This window comes from Pempheris klunzingeri, chromosome 10 (assembly GCF_042242105.1).
Source record: "Pempheris klunzingeri isolate RE-2024b chromosome 10, fPemKlu1.hap1, whole genome shotgun sequence".
NCBI lineage: Eukaryota > Metazoa > Chordata > Actinopteri > Acropomatiformes > Pempheridae > Pempheris > Pempheris klunzingeri.
The window spans coordinates 19534603-19556809 of NC_092021.1; the positions used below are offsets into that span (position 1 = coordinate 19534603).

The window sequence follows — 22207 nt, forward strand, 5'->3', positions numbered from 1 at the left end:
CATGGCTAGGTTACTTTTGTCAACAAATCTGTGATTCAGAATGCGTTAATGCAAATCCAGCACGTTTGCCAGTAAAACCAAAGGTTTTGAATCTAAAAGTTTTGTTTGTTTTTGAGCTGTGCCTTGTGAGATCTACACTGATGTACATGTAAGACATGTCTCTATTGGCCAGATGATCTGAGTGACAGTTTGACAGTGACAGTGTGACAGTTTGGCCACAACTGTTAGCAAGGGGGGAGTCCATGGGGACGACAAAACTTTTGGCTTTAGTTTGGTTTTGCAAACAAGACTTTTTGATTTGCAGCGATTAAGTTTTATTCATAATTTTTTTCTTGATAACATTTTTTGATTTCAGTGTCAGTTTTGCTCTCAAACCTATTCTGTTCGATTGCATCATAAAAACACAAAAGTAATTTTAAACGGTGCAATTCACATCCAATATTCTGCTGACTAATAGTTGGTGGTTGTAATGTGCCTTTTAATGCGGCAAAGGAGTGATTAAAGGGTGGATGAGGACTGCTGGCAATACAGGATGTGAACTGAAGATTTACATCATAGCTCCAGATTTTTCAAGTCTGTCTAACAGCAATACTCATACACTGTGTGCACTTTGGGATAGTTATGGTCACTGTAATCATCCTTCATTGTCACGCTGGACACACCTACGTTCATATATAACTCTTTCAGTATAAGACAAGACATGATGTGATAAAAACAGAAGTGTGGATGTCAAAAACATTTGTGTACAAGGCTTAGAACATAGTTGCCTCTAAAGGTGAAACATTTTTTCAGAAAAATGCCTTTTCACACAGAGTTATAGCCAAGTATAGTAAGTCTTTCCTATCTATCTAGCAACAAGGGGGATATTTTTATTTCCATGGGACTGGCTTTCCATTCACGTCACCATAACTGAGTCATGAAACTTATCCGTCTGCTGCTGCTTGACTGCTGCTGTGGCTGTATACCTTTTGAGTAATGTATGCTACAGGGCAAGTTTCATCCTGAATCCCTGACATACTGTGTGCTACAGGGAAAAACTATTATGCACTGTTTAACTAACTGAAACTGCAGATTAGGTATCAAGCATGGTATGTGTAAAGTACACACTGTAAGGGTAGAAATAAGTGAGTGCACTGAGTCTCAGGCATTTGTAATATTTATCCAGTTTTAATTAGGATATACTGCATAAAAAAGGCAAACAACAAGCTCAAAACAGCATCTGCCAGCAAAAGACATAATTAAATACCAAACAGTGAAAAAAAGTTTAGCATCAGAAGCCACTAAAACAAACTGCCATAAGCATAAGAACTACCACATTGGTTGCTATAAGTCTGGACGGGGCTGTGGCTCAGGAGGCTTTGGCAACCCCAAATTCCTCCCAGTGGTCACTCTGTGTGGTGGAACACACACCTATAAACAGCAAGCTACTATACAGAGTATTCATTGATGCGTAAGTTTGTGTATGTATGTGCATCAAAAACCTTGTAAAAGCACCACAGAAGAGCAATACAAATATAACCATCTTCTATTTAACTACAAATTGATAACTTGAAAAAAAAAAAAAAAAAAAAAAAACTTACAGCAGAATAAAGCAAACATAACATATAGAATATAAGAATATAAGAATATAGACGTGTACAATAAAGTGTGACAGAAATGGTAAAATGTTACAAAAGTACCGTATTTACCGGACTATAAGCCGCTACTTTTTTCCCACGCTTTGAACCCTGCGGCTTATACAACGATGTGGCTAATCTATAGATTTTTCTTCGCTAACGTTTCAGTGACGGTTTCAGTGCACAGGAGGAGGATGAATAAAAACATTAATGACTTTTCTGTTTTGTTCGATCAGCCGTTTTACTGCCGTGTTACAGGCACCGTTTGGAAACACTTAAGGTATGTAAATAAACATTTACAAAATCTTTCTGTGTAAATATCTCATTTCACAACGAATATATCTGCGGCTTATAGTCTGGTGCAGCTAATATATGTAAAAATATTTTTTTCTTTTAAAATTTAGTGGGTGCGGCTTATAGTCCGATGCGCTCTATAGTCCGGTAAATACGGTACACACTATGAAATGCACGATTGTATTTTCTGTTTTTCCAGTCATGTTTTTACTTTGGTTGACGTTGGTCAGCCAAATTCCTTCAACTACATATATTGGATACCACTTATAGTGCCCCTATAGACAAACTGCTACTGTGTGATAATAGTGGCTACTGACTTTTTATGCAAGATTTAAATAAGTGCTTCGCTGAGTTAGCATTGAACTAATATAAGATTGTCAGACTCACAATACAGCAGAAGCAGAGATATTACTTTTTGTATTCCTAGCATTCTTTTCTCTTATCTGACCCGGCATTACCCACAATGCAATTCAACTGCTGACAGTTTGGTTTGAGATTCGAGTGCATGATGCTAATAGTGGCTAATGTTGCCTCGTCTAATGTTGGTGAGAAGAAGCCAGCTCATCACCTACTTGTTAAACCTGCAATTTCACGATCTCAGTAGAAATAAGCACACATTACATTTTGGGGTTTATTTACTGAAATATCCAATTTCTGTATTCGTATGGTAACGACATGGAAAATCTGTTATGCAAAGCCACTTTAATGTATGGTTGTGACTCTGTTAGGTGCGTGTGTGGTTAAAAGTGAGTGAATAAGTTTATCTCAGAAGTTATTAATGCTTTGTGATTAAAAGTTCTCCTACTGCTATTAGTGAAAGGACATTGATATGAGGATATTGTAGGTATTACCCACTTTATTTTTATGGGAGCAGTTGTGAGTGTAACAATAAAAAGTAGAACAGTCTGAGTCTGATGTGAGTGTGTGAAGTTAATCTCTTGGTTTAAAGTTAATGTTTACTTCCTTGTCATGTTAGCATTGATTAAAAGTAAGTGTTTTTGCATCACCTGATTTCTAACCTGAGGCCTGTAATACAAAGCAAGTTCAACATAGCCATTAGCTGGCCTCACTCACCTTAACAACTGCAGTCACACCAAGGGTCACACAATGACGGTTATTAAGTAGGTAAACCAACCTAAACCAATCTGGCAAAGAGTGCGTTCCTGTGAAAGGGGCGGTGTTTGCAGCATATGTTAATGTCCACTGACATATTTTACGTTTAACTTATTTAACGTAAAGATTATAATATTAGATAAATATTAAGAAACTAAACAAACAATCCAGTGTAAAACCTACAGGAAGGACAGCCTGCAAGAAATGGCTGATTGTGTGAATGCGTAAGTTAACAGGTTTACAAAATAAATTTCTTAAATGTATTCTTATGGTCTGTATGTCAATTTTAGCCTTATTCTTTCAACTGCAACTCTGCGGCATCAAACAGATTTGGGAGCATATATAAAAAAATACATAAACATATAGTCTTACTTTCATAACTTAAATTATCACAAAAAGCCAAAGGCCTTTGAACACTTCTGCCCTCATATAAATAATAAGTTATATAAGTTATATGTGAACATATTTTCAGGACAGAAATAATACTAGCATCTCACAGATACTGTGCGCATTTAAGCCTGATTGATCTAAATCTCCAGACATGCCAAGAGGATCTAATGTAATCAATTCAAGGAAAATTGATTGGTCAGTACACAATGCTTTTATAGCATTATAACTGAGCAGGTTAGGTGTGCAGCGTAAGTTACCATGACAATGTACCCCATTAAGAAGGGAACTACCACCGTGGCCCTGAAAACTAGGGACATTTAGCGAGGTAACCTAAGTTACCTAACCCCAAATCCTGCTTTGTAGAACAGGCCTGGCCAGGTTTCTTGTGTGTGTGTAAACATGCTTCATAATCCTGTGCTTCTATCAGCAGTTGGGGGGAAAACATGCAAAGGAAGAAGTTACCATGGCAGTTAAAGCAGTTGGTGACCTCGGCCCACATCCTACAGTTGGCTGTTGGCACTGATAACGAATGCCACATAATCAGACTTTCACACACTTTCACTTTTACATGAAAGCTGTACTTACAGTTAATTTCAGTAATCTTCATTCAAGTTTTATAACAGCTGTTGACCAATCAACCAAATATTATTGTTAATGCTTCTAGCAGTAGATATTACAAATGTAATGACATTTGACAGAAACCTCCAGAAGGAATCCAGAGAAACTGCACCTGTTCACTGACCAGCTGAGTGAATAGTGACGCGTCAGTGCCAGATCCTGTAAATTGCCAGCAGTCCAACGGTTTTCCATCTTGTTACTTGTCAACACATCCCTGAGGCAGACAATTCAAAGCATTTTATTAAAACATTTTCATTTCAAATGAGTCTGCAAAGACGCAGATATCTGAACGAAAAAGGCACTAAACTGAAGAAACAGTAAGAAAGCACTGTAAGAAATAAGGAAGATGTTTCCAGAAATGCAGATATGGAGTACGTTGTACTTCTACATGAATAAAACTACTGGTGCAAAGTGCAATATACATCTAATATAATCTCTCTGTATTAGATATAGTTGTTGTACAACACACCGTAACAAATCTAATATCATATCTATATCTAATATCATTATAGCTTTCTCTACCTCTTGCATTAGTCTCTCTGCTGTTTCCTCTTCTTCTTCTACTCTCTGCGCATCACTGAGGCCACAGGAAGTTGTTTGGATTCTCTCGCTCCTCTCAAATATCCTGGGTAATGAACCAACGATTAATATACACAAAAAATGTACATAATATATACGGTATATGTTTAAATTACAGTAGCGTAGTACAGTACTACTATACTTTGTACCTTGGAAATGTCCCAGATTTATGTAAGCAGCACACCACTAAACCAACAACACTCAGGAACGACAAAAGCCCAAATAAGGTCCAACAAGCAGTGCAGGCACCTGTGGAGGGATGGGCCACAAGAGAGAAGAAAACAAAAAACAGACATACTGATACACACTGCCAGCTTCTCAGGGTCATCTAGCTTCATCTAACACAGTCCAATACAACAGCTGTAAAGAATCCCACCCTGACGCTCATCCTATTCAAGTTTCTGAGTAGCGTCTCAGCTCCTTTAGCAGATCAGGACAAACTAGGAGCTCTGGGTTTTAATAAATAGAGGGCTGGAAACTGTGGAGGACACACTCCTGTAAAAACTGCCGATTTAACAATCGTACAAATTATTACATGCATTACTTCTAATTGCTTGTAAATGGCATATATTTAGATTGATCTGATTTCGCTTTATCGTTAGAATATTCTTCTGAAATTTGTCTTGCATTTGAAGACCCACACTGTTTCACATACATAACAACACAACGAAACAAATAGCCAACAACAATCACATATTACTTCAGGAATGAATAAGTGTCTGCAGTGCAATTCATTTTATCACACCCTTTTACATCTGGGGCTCAGTCAAGACTGAGGCCTAGTTAGGACCCAGACTGAGGAGACTGATATTTTTTAAATAAAATACGAGGTGTCCTGTTGTAATATTATAAGCCAGAGCAAAACATAATGACACTTCTTCCCCCATTTATTTAAAAGGGGAAATAAATTTTGTCATTTTGGCTCCATCATTGTGAGTCTGGGCCCTTGAACAAGCTCAGGTAAATGGAATACAGTTGCTTTTACGATTTACTGCATGCGAAACTGTTTGGTCTCTTCCTCTTCTTGAAAGGTTGTTTGTGTTTTTCTTCCTCTTATCTGGGTTGTGGTGGAAACAGGCTCTCATACGCAAATTCACCTCCGGGCCCAGATGTCACAGCTTCTCATCATGTCCATGGATATAACTTGCTACAGAAATGAATTTCCTTCCAAATGAAATGCCAGAGAGAAGAGAAGAGAAGCACAGAAATGCTGTGCTACCACACTTGACAAAGAGCCACAGTCAAATCAAACCCGGCCTCACCTTCAGTCGTGTGCACATAGAGTTTATCATATTTTTTTCCATACGGGTTAGATGCTTCACACCGATAGACGCCATTCAAGTCAGAGGTCATGCTGGGAAAATTAAGCGTTGCACCGGCCACTCTGACAGCATGCTGAGGCCACGACAGGTTAGACCTAAAGCAGACAAATAAGGCACTGTATGAAATGGACAGCTTCATCAAGACTCATGGCGATAGGTTGGAAAAATGTTCCAAACTAAAGAGTTGTGCCAAAATATGAAGTTCAATTACTAGTTGTTAAGTTGCTTTCTTAAAGGATAGATTTGCTGTTTTTTTTTACTTTTAACTTATTGCTGGGGGATATTTGCTATTTCTTGGCTGGGATCTACATCAGCACATGGAACTCGTCTGGTTGGAAAGTGAAAAGTTACATTTGTTTTAGCACTTTAGGGACTTTTCTTCTTTCTCAACACAAGAAGATCCTTTGATCACCAAATTGACTCATTAATAGACAAATCACATCTTCCCCAGCACTAAAGCTCTTTTTACCAGGACATGATGTTCAGCCAATGTCCATGTACATTAAGACTAATAATCTAGATTAGTGACATTTATTTAATCTCATCTCACTATTACCTACCTTGGATCAATGGCAGGAGTGGCTTTGGAGCAAAGCCACAGACGAGGGGATTTTTTTTCCATTGTATGCTTTCAAAATCAAGCATACTTGTGTGAGTTTCTCCTGTTCTGCAAGCCCTGCCTTTAAGAGTGTGTCAACAGTTCTTTGAGTTCCACAATTTCAATAATTTCAAATTATCCAAATTAATTTGGCTAATGGCATAACTATCTTCCCATTGTACAAAGCTTGTGTGAATGACAAACAAAACTACAAGTTAAATGATATAAATAACACTTTGGTTAAGAACGTTTCCACTGAAACTGAACATTCAAACCACTGTACCTGGTCCATGTAAAGTTTGCAGGTGGGTTAGATTCAGCCACACATTCAAACGTGTTTTTGGATCGTTCTCGAATGTTCACTTCAATGGGCGCGACTGCAAGAAACAGAGAGAGAGAGAGAATGAGTGATGTTATTGAATGTCTGGATCCCATACCATCTATACTGATACAGGGTTATTTGAGCTTTCTAAGACACCTGAATTAAAGCTGGTGGTGGTTTATTTTTGGTGTCATTGTCTCAGAGAAAGAGTGGGTTTCCATTGGCTGCTTCATTAATGCGGATGCACATCCACGCCTCTTCAGATGCCAGTGACAGCCTGACTCAATGGCGGAGAGTCCTGCTGAAAAAGTTTCCATTCCAGTATTGGAACAACTGCCTGCACTGCAAAACAACCTGAACAAAGGACGACAGACTTTTGAGACAGAGAGTCTAAAACATAAGTCTGACCATAACCGCAATAAAATCAATATCAGCTAAAACAGGGCTGGAGATAATTTCACAATAATCCTGCCAACTTCATTTTCCTGTGATATCTAAATGTGTTGCTGTGGTTTGTTGGTTTGTGTCATGGATGTATTAAAACACCTCTTTTCAAAAATTTTAAATTGGTTTAAAGGTCATCAGGATAAGAGAACTTGAAAAACAGCATCATTTTTACGACACTGCTCGGTACTGGACATCACCGAGGTCTTATTTCTAATTATTATTTTCTTCTTTCTTTCATAATGTTGTTAAATCATGTTAAACTTGCTGATTTCTTAACTGCTGTAACATGAATGATAGGTGCTTCTAAAGTCTGGTTGAAGGTCTATTCATGATCTTACACTGTGGTCCGCATATTTGAAGAGAGGATTGCTGTCTCTTAGCACAACGGCAGTAAATCAAGGTCATGGTTAAACATCTCACAGCAGCGTTCAATCACCTGACCGACACCTGAGTCTGTGCTGACAGAGTTATCGAGTCAGTTTCACAATGTCTTTGTGGCTGGGAGGAACAATGGAGCACTGTTCAGTGTGGATTGTGAGTTGGTGTGGTTATTTCCAGTGGCGCCAGTAGGCCCTATTGACTGGGAATAAATCACATAAACTAAGGCTCCATTTATTCTGCACAAGACATCCATTTTTGTCAAAGGAACTAGGGTGTGGTACAGACACATGATCTCAGTGACTCTCCCAATGGTGGTTTGGCGTTTACTTCCAGTGGGCTCATAGTATTCTCGGTTCCCAGCAATGAGAACCACTCAACATATTGCAGCTGACTAATGTGGGTTGCTCATAACAGTACTGTGTATATCAGTTTAGGCTTTCCATTATAAAAATACATTGGGAAAACTGATAACTCCAATGACAATAACCTTTTTAAATTATAAATGGCATATGGGACAGCCTTGCTGATTTGTGTCTGCCACCCTGCTGTTCTCCAGTTCTGGAGAAGTGGGCGTCGGAGTTGCCTTATAACAGGCCGTCTCAGTCCTTCTGAAAACCTTTGTTGTTTAGTTTTCTACTTGGTTTACACACCCACACTCATTTCTTTCACCCATCCACACCCTACACAACTGACGAGCTACATTGTTCACATTTCTTTTGACTTATGTTGAGTTAGTAAACATCTCCCTGCTACTTTTTGGTGTGGACTCTGTTGCAACCCGTGAGCCAGGGTTATAACACATTACACACTCCCAGCCAGTTTATCAACATCTATATAATCTAATCAAAAAACGCTAATACACTTCTCAACTTTTACAAAAATTGCACATTTCCTATATATACTGCAGGTGGCTTACTGTACTCAAGGACCTAAGTACTTGGCTCTCTAACGCTGCCAATGATCTCAGGAAGCATGTGGCTCCTTCACTGTCTAGTGTAATCACGCCATTTGCTTATCGACCCTTGTGCTTCTTGCTCTTTCACAGTTGCAACATGAAGATACAATACTGAACAAGGGAAAAGGTCGTGTCAGCGGGAATAATGTCACAATCCATGTCACGCAAATCCATGATTACAGCAGTTAAGTTGAGAACAGACAACAAAAGAAACAAGCACATATACAGTTTATATCTAGCATACATTTTAGCATATATGGATGATTTGGGGAAAGATATGAATATTTGCAATATAAGGAGCATATCTTTATGATGTAAAGCTTTTGAAAATAAGATTTACATAGCTACACTAAAGCTCTGATGTGATGAATATTTGACTGAAATATTGGACCAACGTTCTTGACTTATCTTAGATGTCTCTTTGAATACTGCTCATAACTCTGCACAGCACAAACTTTGTTCTCATTCTCATTGTTTCAAACAAATGAATGCCACCTGCTCATGAGGAAGCGTGTGAAATTAATTAAATAGATGAGGAATTCTTACAAATAGACAAGATGATAAAATACAAGTATAGGGATGATTTAGGGAAGTATTTGTATACCTACAGTTGACCTGTATGGTGGTGGACAGGGTTTCTTCTTTCGGCAGAGCTACACTGGTGATGACACACTGGACCAAGTGATGGTTGATTTCTTTGGTCGGTACTCCAAACAGCGAGCTGACGGTGGTAGTTGTACCGTTGGCATGCGGTGTGGAGGTGTTTGTTGCCCTCACGTTGCTCAGAGTACCAGTTAGCCACCTCACCTCTGCAGGAGGCCTGGAACCAGCAGCCGTGCAGGTAACGAGGGAAACCTCCTTTTCACCCAAAATAAGATGGTTATCCTCAAGGCTTGTGACCGGAGGCACTAAGAGAGTACACAAAGAGTCAACATGCGAACAAGACAGCAGACACGTTACAAGAGTAATATACGGTGCATTGTACCAAGCAGCTGAAGAGAAATTGCCGTTTTGTGGTTTCCGCTGGGGAACAAAGTGAAGATGCACATGTAGATGCCTTCATCCATCAACGTGACATTGGCTAACTGGAGATTTCCAATACTGTCATCAAGGCTCCCGACAAATTTAAATCGCGAATCTTCTCCGTTGACAAACAGTGGCCCATTTGTTGGCAAAATGGTGAAGAAATTGTCATTCTGAGGGTATCGCCTGGTCTGCCTCTGCCATGAAATCTGGGTGAGGCTCTCTTGGGTGTCAGAAAGTTTGCAGGACATGGTAACGGTCCCACCTTGGAGCACGGTCACGTTTCCTCCAGTCACCTGGAGAGCTGTAAAACGCATCAACTCTCATCAGGCTTTCAGATCATAATTCAGAGGGCACAAACAAAAATAAAACACACATGGATGGGATCATTCCTGAGCAGCAGAAACACAGCACATCTTTTTTCTCTCTCTGTGATCTGGGCCTGGTCACTTCTTCTGGATTAAATTACAAAATGCACTCGTGCTTTTTTCCATGTTAGTATAGCCACATAAAGACCTGCTGTTCAGATCAGCATACAGGAAATAACATCCGTTTCAGGACAAGGACATCCTGAATGAGTTTGTCCATCTTTATTTCTATTGCTCACTGTATGACTGTACTAATCTATATTACATTTGTAATATACTATACTATACTAATCTATATTACATTTGTAATATACTATACTATACTAATCTATATTACATTTGTAATATACTATACTATACTAATCTATATTACATTTCATATTACATGTTACATTTCAGCTAACAGTGTGATGTACAGTGAATTGTGTAGTTGTGTGCCTGCTGTTTACCGTCTGATTGTGGACACTCCTTTTAACTCACGCATGAATTACTCAGAAAACTGTATAGAAGTCCGTCAAGAAATCATAAATGATCGTCGGACAGTTCATTTCTAAAGCTGTTTCCTATGTAAGTGCTACATCTAACATTAGCAGACTAACGCCAATATGGGCCTATTATCGCCATCTGTCAGCGTAGTTTTTAAAAAAAAGCGTTTATCCTACGTACCGTCCACATCTGAGCTCAGGATCAACATTGACACCAGTAAAAACACCGTTCTGCTCCTGAGGTAATAAGGTGTCCATTGTGTCGCAGAGAAGTCAAACAAAACACGTTTTCCCCTCCATCTCTTCATCCCTTCATCCCTTTACCCTCATGGCCGGGGTTTCTTTGTGAGCGAGGAAAGGGAGTGACGCCATCGTGTTGCGTTGAAGGTAATAGGAAATTTTACTGCTAAATAACATAAAACACAGAAAAAATCTATCTTACTTTATTTGGATTACATCATAGAAAAATAATATATATATATATATATATTATATATATATTATTTTACAAACCTTTTTCTGCATTTATACCCACAATGTTTTGGTATTGTGAATTTAGTATAATTACGTACTGGAAAAAATCTATGTAAATGTATAACTTGCTGCCAAACTTTGTTCTCAAATATGAGTATTTGTATCACATATTACGGTCGCACAAACACCATGTCCACCATCATTTTTGAGAGATTTAAAGAAGTAAACTGAGGAGGAGAATGATTTTAATTTTGAGATCATAGTAATCAATGAGGCAAAGTCTAATTAAAGTATAACCTTTTGTTCTATTTTTCACATTTAGATGGTTAAATCATGTCAGAAATAAATCTGCCAGTAGGCTACAGTTACATTTTTGTCCTATTCATAAGAGACAGTTTCATTGAAAACATAATCAGATGATTTAATTATGTTGTCTGACAAAAGATCAGAGTTTATAGTTATTTACATTGGCTGTGACTGACGATTTTTTTCGTCTAACCTTTGTCTAACCTGGACCCAGGCAAGAAACACTAAAACGACCCAAGAAATATTGTTTCACAATACATACACAGGAAATTGTAGAGATAAGAACTCAGGGCCAGATAGAGACTGGAGTCCTCCTCAACACGTTATCAAAAACTCTCAGCTTGGGTCTATTTGAGTTTTGTAGTCAAGAAAAAGGACTCTTGCAAAACAGACAATGGAGGCAGGGAAAATCTGGTGCAAAAAAGTTTATTGTATACAAAGAAGTAAATACAACAATACATCTGTGTTGGTCCCAGACACTAAATGTCTTTTCTGCCGTCTGAACTCTTTTTGTCCCCAAAAACTCCCCTTGTGTTAGTCGGCTGATACTCGGGACTTTTCTGGCCATTTCCTTGACGGATGTACTTTGCATTCCCCCGGAGGGATTACAGTACAGCTACTGTAGCTCATGATTCGCCACCCATTCTTGGCCTCTAGTGATGGAGGTGACTTATCATACCACATTTCACCACCAGTTCTCCATTACATTTTAAACTCTTGCATTCATCATTATGTATTACATTTACAAAAAGTATCAAAAGGAAAAGTACTGTGGCAGAATACCCCACATAAAAGTTTATTGTCACTGTATTAAGCAGCATTTTGTTTTAACTATTGAGGTGGAGATAATTACAACTAGTTGAGTTACTGTTGGGCAGTTTATTCTGATGCGTCATATTTCATAACTTGATCAGGTTTTATGTGTATAATCTTCATCTTCGAAGTAACTAGGAACCAAACTGTAGCTGTCAAATAAATGTAAAGCCCAATAAACAATAATAAAAAATTGTACTCTAATTGTATTCTAAATTGTACTTATAAAAAGTACTTGAGTAAATGCTATGATGTGGCACAACAGTGGCTTCATGGGACATTCAGCTCTTTGTCAACACCCTGTGGCCACTTAGCAAACTTGCAACTTATGTAATTGCACAGAGGAATTATCATGATTGCTTTTTTAAATGTGTTTGCATTGTGATGACTGAATTTACCACATTAGAATCAGTTTAATGATAAGTGCATTGGTTTGGCAACAGCCATGAAATGGAGACATTCGTTAAAGTATGATAAAAAACCATTTGGCAATGAAAGAAAACAGAAACAAAGATAGCAACAAAATACCATTTACACAATTCAAAATTGAATGTATGAAAAAAAAAAGACATTAACGTATAAATGATACAAAAGATAAAGATAAGTAAAATAGAAAATTCCTCAAGTATTCTGTCTGGCTCAAGGGTGCAGAAAAACTGAATACTACTCCTCATGCAAACTTTTAACGAGGCTCTCTAAACTATTCATTTCTTTTTTATACACCATCCAATGTGTCCTCTCTCATGTACTTTCTGTCTAATTTTTTTTTTTTTTTAATTTCTTATTCAGCGTTAATCTGAGCTTCATGCTTGTCGCGCCAAAGACTGAATTGAGCCACTTGAAGTACTGACTTCCTCTGCTTGCGATTCATCCTGTATTCTGCACAGCTTTGGAGTGTAGGAAGAGGAGCCACCTGCAGGGACAGAAAGCGGAAGTAAACTCATTGTGACTCCAATGAAAAAACGAGACAGGACATGTTAAAAATGCTCTCTGAAACCTGAGAACATGAATGTTTGAGTAAGTAAGTTTCTCTGACCCGTCTCCCAGGCTGAACACGAAACTCGACATGACTCAGAATGCTGAAGTCCTGGTTTGGCCCCCTGGTCGAGCTTTTATTCTAGAAAAAAAAAAGTAACTAATAGTGAGATCCCACAGCACTTCCCAGCTGTTTCAGACACTTTGTTATATTAGACAGAGTTGATACTGTTTAGTGGGAATCAATGGTGAATCAGGAAAATCTTACATGGGGTGGTAGGAGAGCAGTGGTGGAAAAAGAACTCAGATCCTTTGCTAGAACAACCAATACCACAGTGTAATAATACTTACAACCTTAGTGAAGTAAAAGTACAGAGGTACTATCAGCTAAATGTTCTTAAAGTACTGAAAATAGAAGTACTCGTTCCACAGCTCTGATTTTAATTTCAAGGCCAATTTCAAAGACATGCAGGGTTTCACAAAATCACATTTTATTTGCCACAGCAATGACGTCCTTTCTGGTCTATCGAAGAATATATTAATCAGCTAATTCAAACTTCTGCGGCACCAATGCTAATTGAGACCAACAGGAGAGCACATATAAAATTGTTACCAGGGTAACCTGTTGGTTTTCATATTGATTTTAAAATTCTGTTATCAGTTTTTAAGGCACTGCACGGCCTTGCACCAGACTCCCTCTCAGAAATGCTTTTGGTTTATGAACCAGCTCTTTCAATTATTCCCTGTTAGTTCCCCAAAGCAGAAAAGAAAATGTTGCAGCTTTCAACCGTTACACTCCAAGCCGCTGAAGCAGCTTTCCAGAGGATCTGAGAGGAGCCGAAAACTTTTATATTTTTAAAAACTTTAGTCTGGCTTTTATGGAGTGCTTTGTAACTATATGGTTTTATTATTTATGCTTGTCATCCAAATTATTTATTTCATTCTATTTTATTTTAACATGTTTCTGTTTCTGTCCCTCTCTCTCTGATTCTGTCGTGTCTATCTCACTCTATTCATTATCCCTCACATTCACTTCTTCTCCATCTCACTCTTTTCTTTCTCTCATTTCCTGATCTCTTCTCTCTGCGGGTTTGTCGCCCTCTGTCGTTTCCTCCAGGCTCTTCTGACTCTCACTCCTTGTGCGCTCTTTCTTGGTGTTATCTGCCCTTTTACCCACCCTTTTGTTTCAGGGTGCCAATCCAGCCGCACTGATCTACATTAGTTTCACAGTGGAAGGCTTTTATGGCAATATATTATGCGTGCAGACTTATGTGCTCAGATTAACAGACGGAGAGAGGCCACTCTTACATACATTTATTTGCTAAACCATCAAGTTTCAACATTCACTAAATGTCACTGTCACAATCTGCTGCTGCTGGTAATTTTCCACTCTCTGACCTACTTACCTGGCCACACCTTCCAATCAGTGGCAATCACCCTCACCTGCTTCCCCAGCTGCACTCACTTGCAATCACCTGCCTATTTAAGGTTCAGCAGTAGACGCTCTCATTGCCAGATTGTCCTTGCTTCACACCTGATCTTCCAGCGCGCCTGTTTGGACTGACTTCCTGGTTCAGACTCTATTTGCCCCTGACTACAGCTCCTCGTCTCTGCCCTGGTAACTACCTCAGCCTTCTGTTCCTGACCGCAAGCTTTGCCTGTGTCCTTCCTGTCTTCTGTCTGCCTGCTGACTACCTGACCTCCTGCCTGTCCCCCCCAATATGGGTTCTTCTGCTTTGCTGTCTGCCTGCCTGTCCCTCTCAGATAGTCATCTGCTCTTTCATCAACTGTGCTGCTATTGGGTCCTGCGAACACCCCGTTACAGTTACTGATTCAAACGCAAGCCCCCCCTTTGTGTGTCTGTCGGCAATAACTAGATCTATTGTTCTTTTTAACAAGAAAAACACCGTGTTATGATTCCAACAGAATCTTAATGATGTAACAAACCTGTTATGAGTATGAACTAAGCAGATATATTTTTCTGTCGTATTGGCGGCAACGGGCCCTTTTCACAGCAGACATTTTGACATCAAACTAGGAAATGCACAGATGAGTTACAACAACACTGATCGTTGCACTCAGTTGAAGTGAGCCTGTTCCAGGGCTCTGGTAATGACACCAGTACTTCTTGGGCTTTGACAAGTTACAATGTCTGCCACGGAACGGGTGTCAATGCTGCAGTAATCCACTGACCACAATAAAATTTCCAAGATGCAATAGAGACAGTTTTGTTTCTTACTCAAGAGGTTTTTTTTTTGTTTTTGTTTTTTTTTTTTTACTGCTAAGTTTATTACTGCGTGAAATATATTTAGCAGAAACTACAGAAATCTCTAACAATGCAACAAGCTCAGACTGTGACGACAAATGGCAGAAGGTAGACATTGTCTGCAAAGCTGGAGAAAAGGGGCATGAATTTGATTAAACTGTTTAAATGCACATATTAGGTGTAGCTTTGTAGAGACAATGGGCTATAATTCCCACACAGAAATAATGAAGATTACTCACACACAGAGGAAGACCGCTGAAGTAATGCAACACAGAAGCAATCCAATTGCAGATCCAAATATGTATAGAATAGACACCATTTGTGGGATTCCTGCAAACATCAAATGAGAATTGGTTTAAGTAGCTTGCAATTTTGAGCCTTGAAGTGCACTATTCCTGATGTCAAAGATTAGCCCTGCGTTGTGCTCCACCTACCTTCAGTTTTCCCAGACACAGCTATATTCCACTCAGCAGTCCGTGTACCTACTCTGTCAGACACAATACATTTGTAGAGTCCTGCGTCATCATCCTGAGCATTAACAACACTTAGCTTTAAAGGTAAGTTTAGGTCTACTTTCAGTCTGTGAGAGAAATTTGAAGAAGTCTGATTCTTTGAGATTAAATAAGAAAAAAACGATCTGTCTTTGGTCCAGTTGATTTGTGTTACATTTCCCTTGGATATGTTGCAAGTGAACATGATGGAGGCTCCCCTGGACACCAGTACATTCCTGTGGTCAGCTGGATGAATCTCTAGCACTTAAGGAAACAATCAGTTAACATGAGATGAATTCTGCATTGAAATCTAGAGCAAAGCATGCGTCACAAAGACAAATCTCCACTGTACCTGCAAAGACTTGGCACATAACTAAGAGCTGAATAGATAGCAGAGCTGCTTGGTTTAGACTGAACATGATGATCACCAGACAGAGACAGACAGACTGAGACTTCCCTGACAGCTTTTGTGGATGAGGTGCAGAGAAAAGGAAGTGGTTAGTTTTGCTTGTTTTTTTTTTCTATCAGTTTTTTTGTAGAACATGAAGTTAAGTCATGTAAGAGTAAATGGTCTGTATTTGTATAGCGCCTTTCTAGTTATTTCAACTACTCAAAGCGCTTTTACATGACATCATTCATACAGGAGGAAGTACAGGGTTCACAAAAAGTTAGGGATATTCGACTTTCAGGTGAAATTTATGGAAAATGTAAAAAGTGAATGCTACAGTGATATTATATCATGAAAGTAGGACATTTGAGTATCAGCATGCAATGGTAATTTCTTCATCTTAAACAATTTATTGAAAGAAAATCTAACAACAGTGGAGGGTAAACGAGGGTAAACGTAAAATTGGGATGTGGCCAAAGGACGTCCACTCCTCTCCTTTCTGTGACTCTTCCAGTCACTCTGTATCACTGTTGCAACCTCCTGATGACACTCTGTGACCCTCTAAGCTCAGTGAACACCTCCGTCTGAGGACTTCCTGTTTGAAGCCTCCAGTGTTGAGGTGCTGCTGATCAACTGTTAGGTGTCGTCTTGGTCTCATGATGTCAGAATGTGAACAGCATGATGAGGAGGACTGTTTAAATACCAATTCTACCTGAACCAGGAAATGTATTGGTGGTGGTTCATCCTGAAATTTCACCTGAAAGCCGAATATCCCTAACTTTTTGTGAGTAGTGTAATTTGGAGGAGACTATTCTTTCACACACACTCACCCACAGGAGCAAGTTGGGGTTCAGTGTCTAGCCCAAGGACATTTCGACATATTGACCCATAGGAGCTGGGAATCGAACCCCCGACCTTCTGATTGAGGGATGACCCACTCTACCACTGATCCACAGCCACCCCATGCAAGACAATTTGATTCAAATTAGAATATTGTCTTTAGTAAATCATTAATAGTCATACAGAAATGTTAAAATGTATGCATATAGGCTAAAAGAAACAGGAAAACCATTTGTGCCTAATGATGAACTCTTTACCCACATAGTGTGACCCTGCATTTCCCTAAGTAAGTAAATGGCTCCTACTTTGGAATAGTTCACTTTTTTTGATCACAAGACACTTTGACACTATTATATCCAGCGTACAGTAGCCTCTCTGTCTGCAGAGTTCCTCAACATGTATCCCCTGGTAGCATATAGTGCCCAACCCTAATACTCAAGACTTGCACTATAAGAAAGTCCAACCATCTCATTTTATAATGTCTTGTGTGGCAGCAACATATTACAGCTATAAAACTGTCTTGTGTCCACTGCAACACACACTCACAGATGCCCTCCACTGGAATAACTGAAAACAAAACTATACCTGACTGTAGACTCTGAAATGATACGTATTTTGTTTGAAAGGACCTCCTGTCGTTCTCTCTCAGAACCCTAGGGGGCACAGACCTTGATTTGAAGCCTGTTGAATTGATTGAACTTTATTTCCATTACAACAAACATTGTTAGGTACTTGCAGAGAAAATCTAAAACACAGCATACTAACGATAAAACATATCATACAGAAGAACATGTTAAAATACACAGAATATATAATAATAAAACATAAGCTAAAACAAAATCTCTTAACCCTTTCATGCATGAATTATGATAACCTCAGTCAGGATTTTTTTACAAAGTGTTTTTATTCATCTTTAGGAGTGGAAAAACAAGATTTTAACTTTAACTTTTTTTTTTCAACCCACATTTTATAAAGATATATTTACATGTCCAGTAGTTGAAATATAGCTAGTGATGCATGATGTACAATTCAGTGGACATGTGATTAATCATAATTTCCTCCCAATATAAAATCAATACTTGGAAAATGTAACAATTGCATGACTCCTTAGATGTTACCATATTTTTCTTACCTGCAAGGGTTTTTTTTTTTTTTTTTTAATAGAAGGTTTGAACAGAATAAAATAAGCAACTTGGTGTTTCTGGCTGTCTGTCGACCGTCTTGGTTTCACTTTTTTTTTTTTTTTTTTTTTCTTTTCCTTTTTTTTTCCCATTTGCAATAGCTTCCCACTGTGTAGCAGTGTATGAGATGATGCAGTAGCATCCACTGTAGTGGCTGATGTGCAACTATGCCATCAACTCATTCATATACAAGAAAGCAGCTTTTGAACAGCTGCACACTGTAGTGACCTCTATGCATGAAAGGGTTAAAGTGAAAGCACTGGTTTTAATGTATTCATGTTAAATAAACTGAAGGCACAGTTGTCCTCCCTCTGACTGCCTTCCTTTGAAACACCTGGTTAGTCCATGTCTTTTATTCATCTTTCATTTGAGCGGCTTGTCACCTCAGTGACATCATAGATTGAATTGAGCCTCTCAATGTACTGACTCCTCCGCTTGTTATTCGTCCTGTGGCCTGTGGTAGCCTGTGGCTGAGAGGGGACAACCTGTAGAAATAGAAAATGGGGGGGGGGAAAAAAAAAAAGGTCAACGCGTTCTCTGAGAGAGAGAGAGAGAGAGAAAAGAGAAGCGAGATACTGTCAAAGACGAGTTCCTCTTACCTCGCCTCCTGACTCGAGAGGAGACTGGTCCTGGACTGGGATCTGGTTTGATGACCTGGTCAGGAGTTTTCTGCAGAAGAAAAACTGGGATCAACGATAGAACCCCACTTAAAACTATTTTCCATGTGTTTTGGGTACTTTATTAAAAGAAACTGAGTGGAGCATGAACTTGAATCAACTATTCTAAATGTCAAATACAGAAAAGATACAGTGTGAGATGGGATTTTAGGTCATGAGAGCTGCTTCCACCGATGCCAAAATGAGGAATCCAAAATGTTGTGATTATTTAGATTTTCCTCTTTTTTTTGTTCAACTATATTAATGTTTTATGTTAAATATTTTTTATTTGCCAGCAGTAAAGTGTAAATGCTGTTTCATTGCCTTCCACACTGCCAGGTATAAAAACTATAGTGTGGAAATACTGATGATTACAGAGCAGGGAATCAAAATTTAAACCTCAATTTCATCTGGCCAAAAAGTAATCACATTTAAATATGTTGAGTTTAAAAACACTTGAATCAGCCTACAAAATGACTTATGTGTAATTCTTTAATTGTAGGGCATGGACTCCTCACAAGTTCCCTTGAATACTAAGCAAAGTCATAAAAAAATCTTGCCATAACATGAAAATAGAACTTAAAGCTTTTTTGTTATAGTAGCAGCAATAGATTCTTTTCACAGCAGACTTTGCAAAAGGAGACAAACTCGGTGTACGCTGTGGCCCTGACCTAATTTGTAATGTGCATCACTTTATGCATTGCAACTTTGAAACCTCCACTGTGCACAAAAATACCTTGACCAAAGGCGGAAGCTAAGGGTATTTCAAGCTCCGTAAAATACTTGGCTGCTTGTACTTGTTTTGTGCTCCCACAAAAACAGAACCATTAATGGTTGATTCATATAAATGACACATTTTTAGATTTGTTTCACTCCGATAAAATGCAGATAACATTAAATTTGTTTCAGTGAGGCAGCTATGTTGAGTTAATCATGACATGTATGCATTTTGTGATTTAAAAACATGTTTGGCACAGATGTAGGTTCACAAAGATCCAGAGATGTGCAACAGGTGATGCTACTTTGCACTTGTAGCACCTAACACAACCCTAGACTGACTTGCATTACATTGTCTTGACAGTCTTCAGTTGATCTTTATATTGCTTTTTCTGGCCCCCTGACGAACTGCTGCTATAACTGGCCTTTCTGCAACTAGCTGGGTTTGGACCAAGACAGAGGGGGGTCTGTATGAACCTCACTGGATCACCTTAGCAGAGACATCAAAAGCCTGCTATTATATTATAGCATCCAAGTTACCTGCTGGAAGCAAGGTGTGAGATAAGCACCTGCCAAGTTGTTGGCAGTGGTGGGTCAGATTTTCAGGTCATCTGCCACATTCACCAAAGGAAACCGACCCAATGGAAACACACATTCAGTGTGGTTAGCATCAGCTAAATAAAAGTAACACTATTAGCCGTAAAACCTTATTCGCTGTGACTGACTCGAAATGCACTAAACTCTCACCAATACCCTACAATAATGCTTGGACCCAATCAAACCAGCCTGTGCACACCTTGGAAATTATAAAGAGTCATAAACCAGTTGTCTGCAACATTTGGAAATATTTAGTGCCTATTTGTGGCGCTCACACCATTGGGAATACTTTTAAAATATTCAATAACAACGATGTTAGCAGGTGAGAAAAATTGTTTTTGTCTAAAAAGCAGTGGAAACTTTGAATGCTTCCATAGCAGAGCTTTTCCAGAAAAGATGATGTTTGATTTTTTTAAATGTTTAGAAAACACAGTCTCACCGTGAGGTCCATTCAATAGCTGCTTTCAAGTTTTCACTCAACTTACAACAAGAATATGTAACTTTGGAAATTAAGTTGTGAAGTTTATTCATAGCAACTGAACATGCCATTTTTTCTTCAGTTCAAGACACTCAGGGGTTTGAAGCTATGGTGGCTGATAATGTCTGGATAAGTATTTCTGTCGTTAAGTCATTCCCCAGTCAATTCACTGGCTTTATGACTGCCGTATATCCGCTACTGTTACAGTTTGTGACGCTCAACATAATATGGTAATTGTAGCTTGTGACAACAGTGGCTTTAACCCTTTCATGCATAGAGGTCACTACAGTGTGCAGCTGTTCAAAAGCTGCTTTCTTGTATATGCATGAGTTTTGATGGCATAGTTGCACATCAGCCACTACAGTGGATGCTATTGCATCATTTCATACACAGCTACCCAGTGGGAAGCTATTGCAAATGGAAAAAAAGAGTGAAACCAAGGTGGTCGACAGACAGCCAGAAACACCAAGTTGCTTATTTTGTTCTGTTCAAACCTTCTATTAAAAAAAAAACCCTTGCAGGTAAGAAAAATATGGTAACATCTAAGGAGTCATGCAATTGTTACATTTTCCAAGTATTGATTTTATATTGGGAGGAAATTATGATTAATCACATATCCACTGAATTGTACATCATGCATCACTAGCTATATTTCAACTACTGGACATGTAAATATATCTTTATAAAATATGGGTTGGAAAAAAAAAAAGTTTAAACCTTGTTTTTCATTCCTAAAAACACTTCTGACTGAAAAAATCCTGACTGATAATTCACCTTGCACCAGAGCAGCAAATTGTCCGTACATACAAATCTGAAAGCTAAAAGGTGTTCCTCACCTGCAGAGGAAGACCGCTGAAGTAATGCAACACAGAAGCAATCCAATTGCAGATCCAAATATGTATAGAATAGACACCATTTGCAGGATTCCTGCAAACATCAAATGAGAATTGGTTTAAGTAGCTTGCAATTTTGAACCTTGAAGTGCACTATTCCTGATGTCAAAGATTAGCCCTGCGTTGTGCTCCACCTACCTTCAGTTTTCCCAGACACAGATATATTCCACTCAGCAGTCCGTGTACCTACTCTGTCAGACACAGTACATTTATAGAGTCCTGCGTCATCATCCTGAGCATTAACAACACTTAGCTTTAAAGGTAAGTTTAGGTCTACTTTCAGTCTGTGAGAGAAATTTGAAGAAGTCTGATTCTTTGAGATTAAATAAGAAAAAAACGATCTGCCTTTGGTCCAGTTGATTTGTGTTACATTTCCCTTGGATATGTTGCAAGTGAACATGATGGAGGCTCCCCTGGACACCAGTACATTCCTGTGGTCAGCTGGATGAATCTCTAGCACTTAAGGAAACAATCAGTTAACATGAGATGAATTCTGCATTGAAATCTAGAGCAAAGCATGCGTCACAAAGACAAATCTCCACTGTACCTGCAAAGACTTGGCACATAACTAAGAGCTGAATAGATAGCAGAGCTGCTTGGTTTAGACTGAACATGATGATC

The 22207-nt window shown here is 38.8% G+C and overlaps 1 protein-coding gene and 2 long non-coding RNA genes across 3 annotated transcripts; all 3 read right to left on the minus strand.

Moving 5' to 3' along the window:
* Nucleotides 1–1153: 1153 nt before the first annotated feature.
* LOC139208742 (nectin-4) lies at nucleotides 1154–10841 on the minus strand. Its single transcript, XM_070838477.1, has 8 exons — nucleotides 10693–10841; nucleotides 9621–9962; nucleotides 9244–9543; nucleotides 6814–6907; nucleotides 5873–6027; nucleotides 4760–4859; nucleotides 4554–4656; nucleotides 1154–4245 (listed from the first exon to the last, which is right to left on the minus strand). The coding sequence occupies exons 1-8, from the start codon at nucleotides 10817–10819 to the stop codon at nucleotides 4228–4230; spliced, it is 1239 nt and encodes a 412-aa protein (XP_070694578.1). The 5' UTR covers nucleotides 10820–10841; the 3' UTR covers nucleotides 1154–4227.
* A 2054-nt stretch (nucleotides 10842–12895) lies between these two features.
* On the minus strand, nucleotides 12896–16262 carry LOC139208941 (uncharacterized). The gene is made up of 5 exons (XR_011585196.1): nucleotides 16189–16262; nucleotides 15780–16100; nucleotides 15585–15675; nucleotides 13141–13213; nucleotides 12896–13017 (listed from the first exon to the last, which is right to left on the minus strand). It is a non-coding gene; the product is annotated as an uncharacterized lncRNA (long non-coding RNA).
* A 1656-nt stretch (nucleotides 16263–17918) lies between these two features.
* Nucleotides 17919–22207, minus strand: LOC139208862 (uncharacterized). The gene is made up of 5 exons (XR_011585190.1): nucleotides 22134–22207; nucleotides 21725–22045; nucleotides 21530–21620; nucleotides 18845–18914; nucleotides 17919–18730 (listed from the first exon to the last, which is right to left on the minus strand). It is a non-coding gene; the product is annotated as an uncharacterized lncRNA (long non-coding RNA).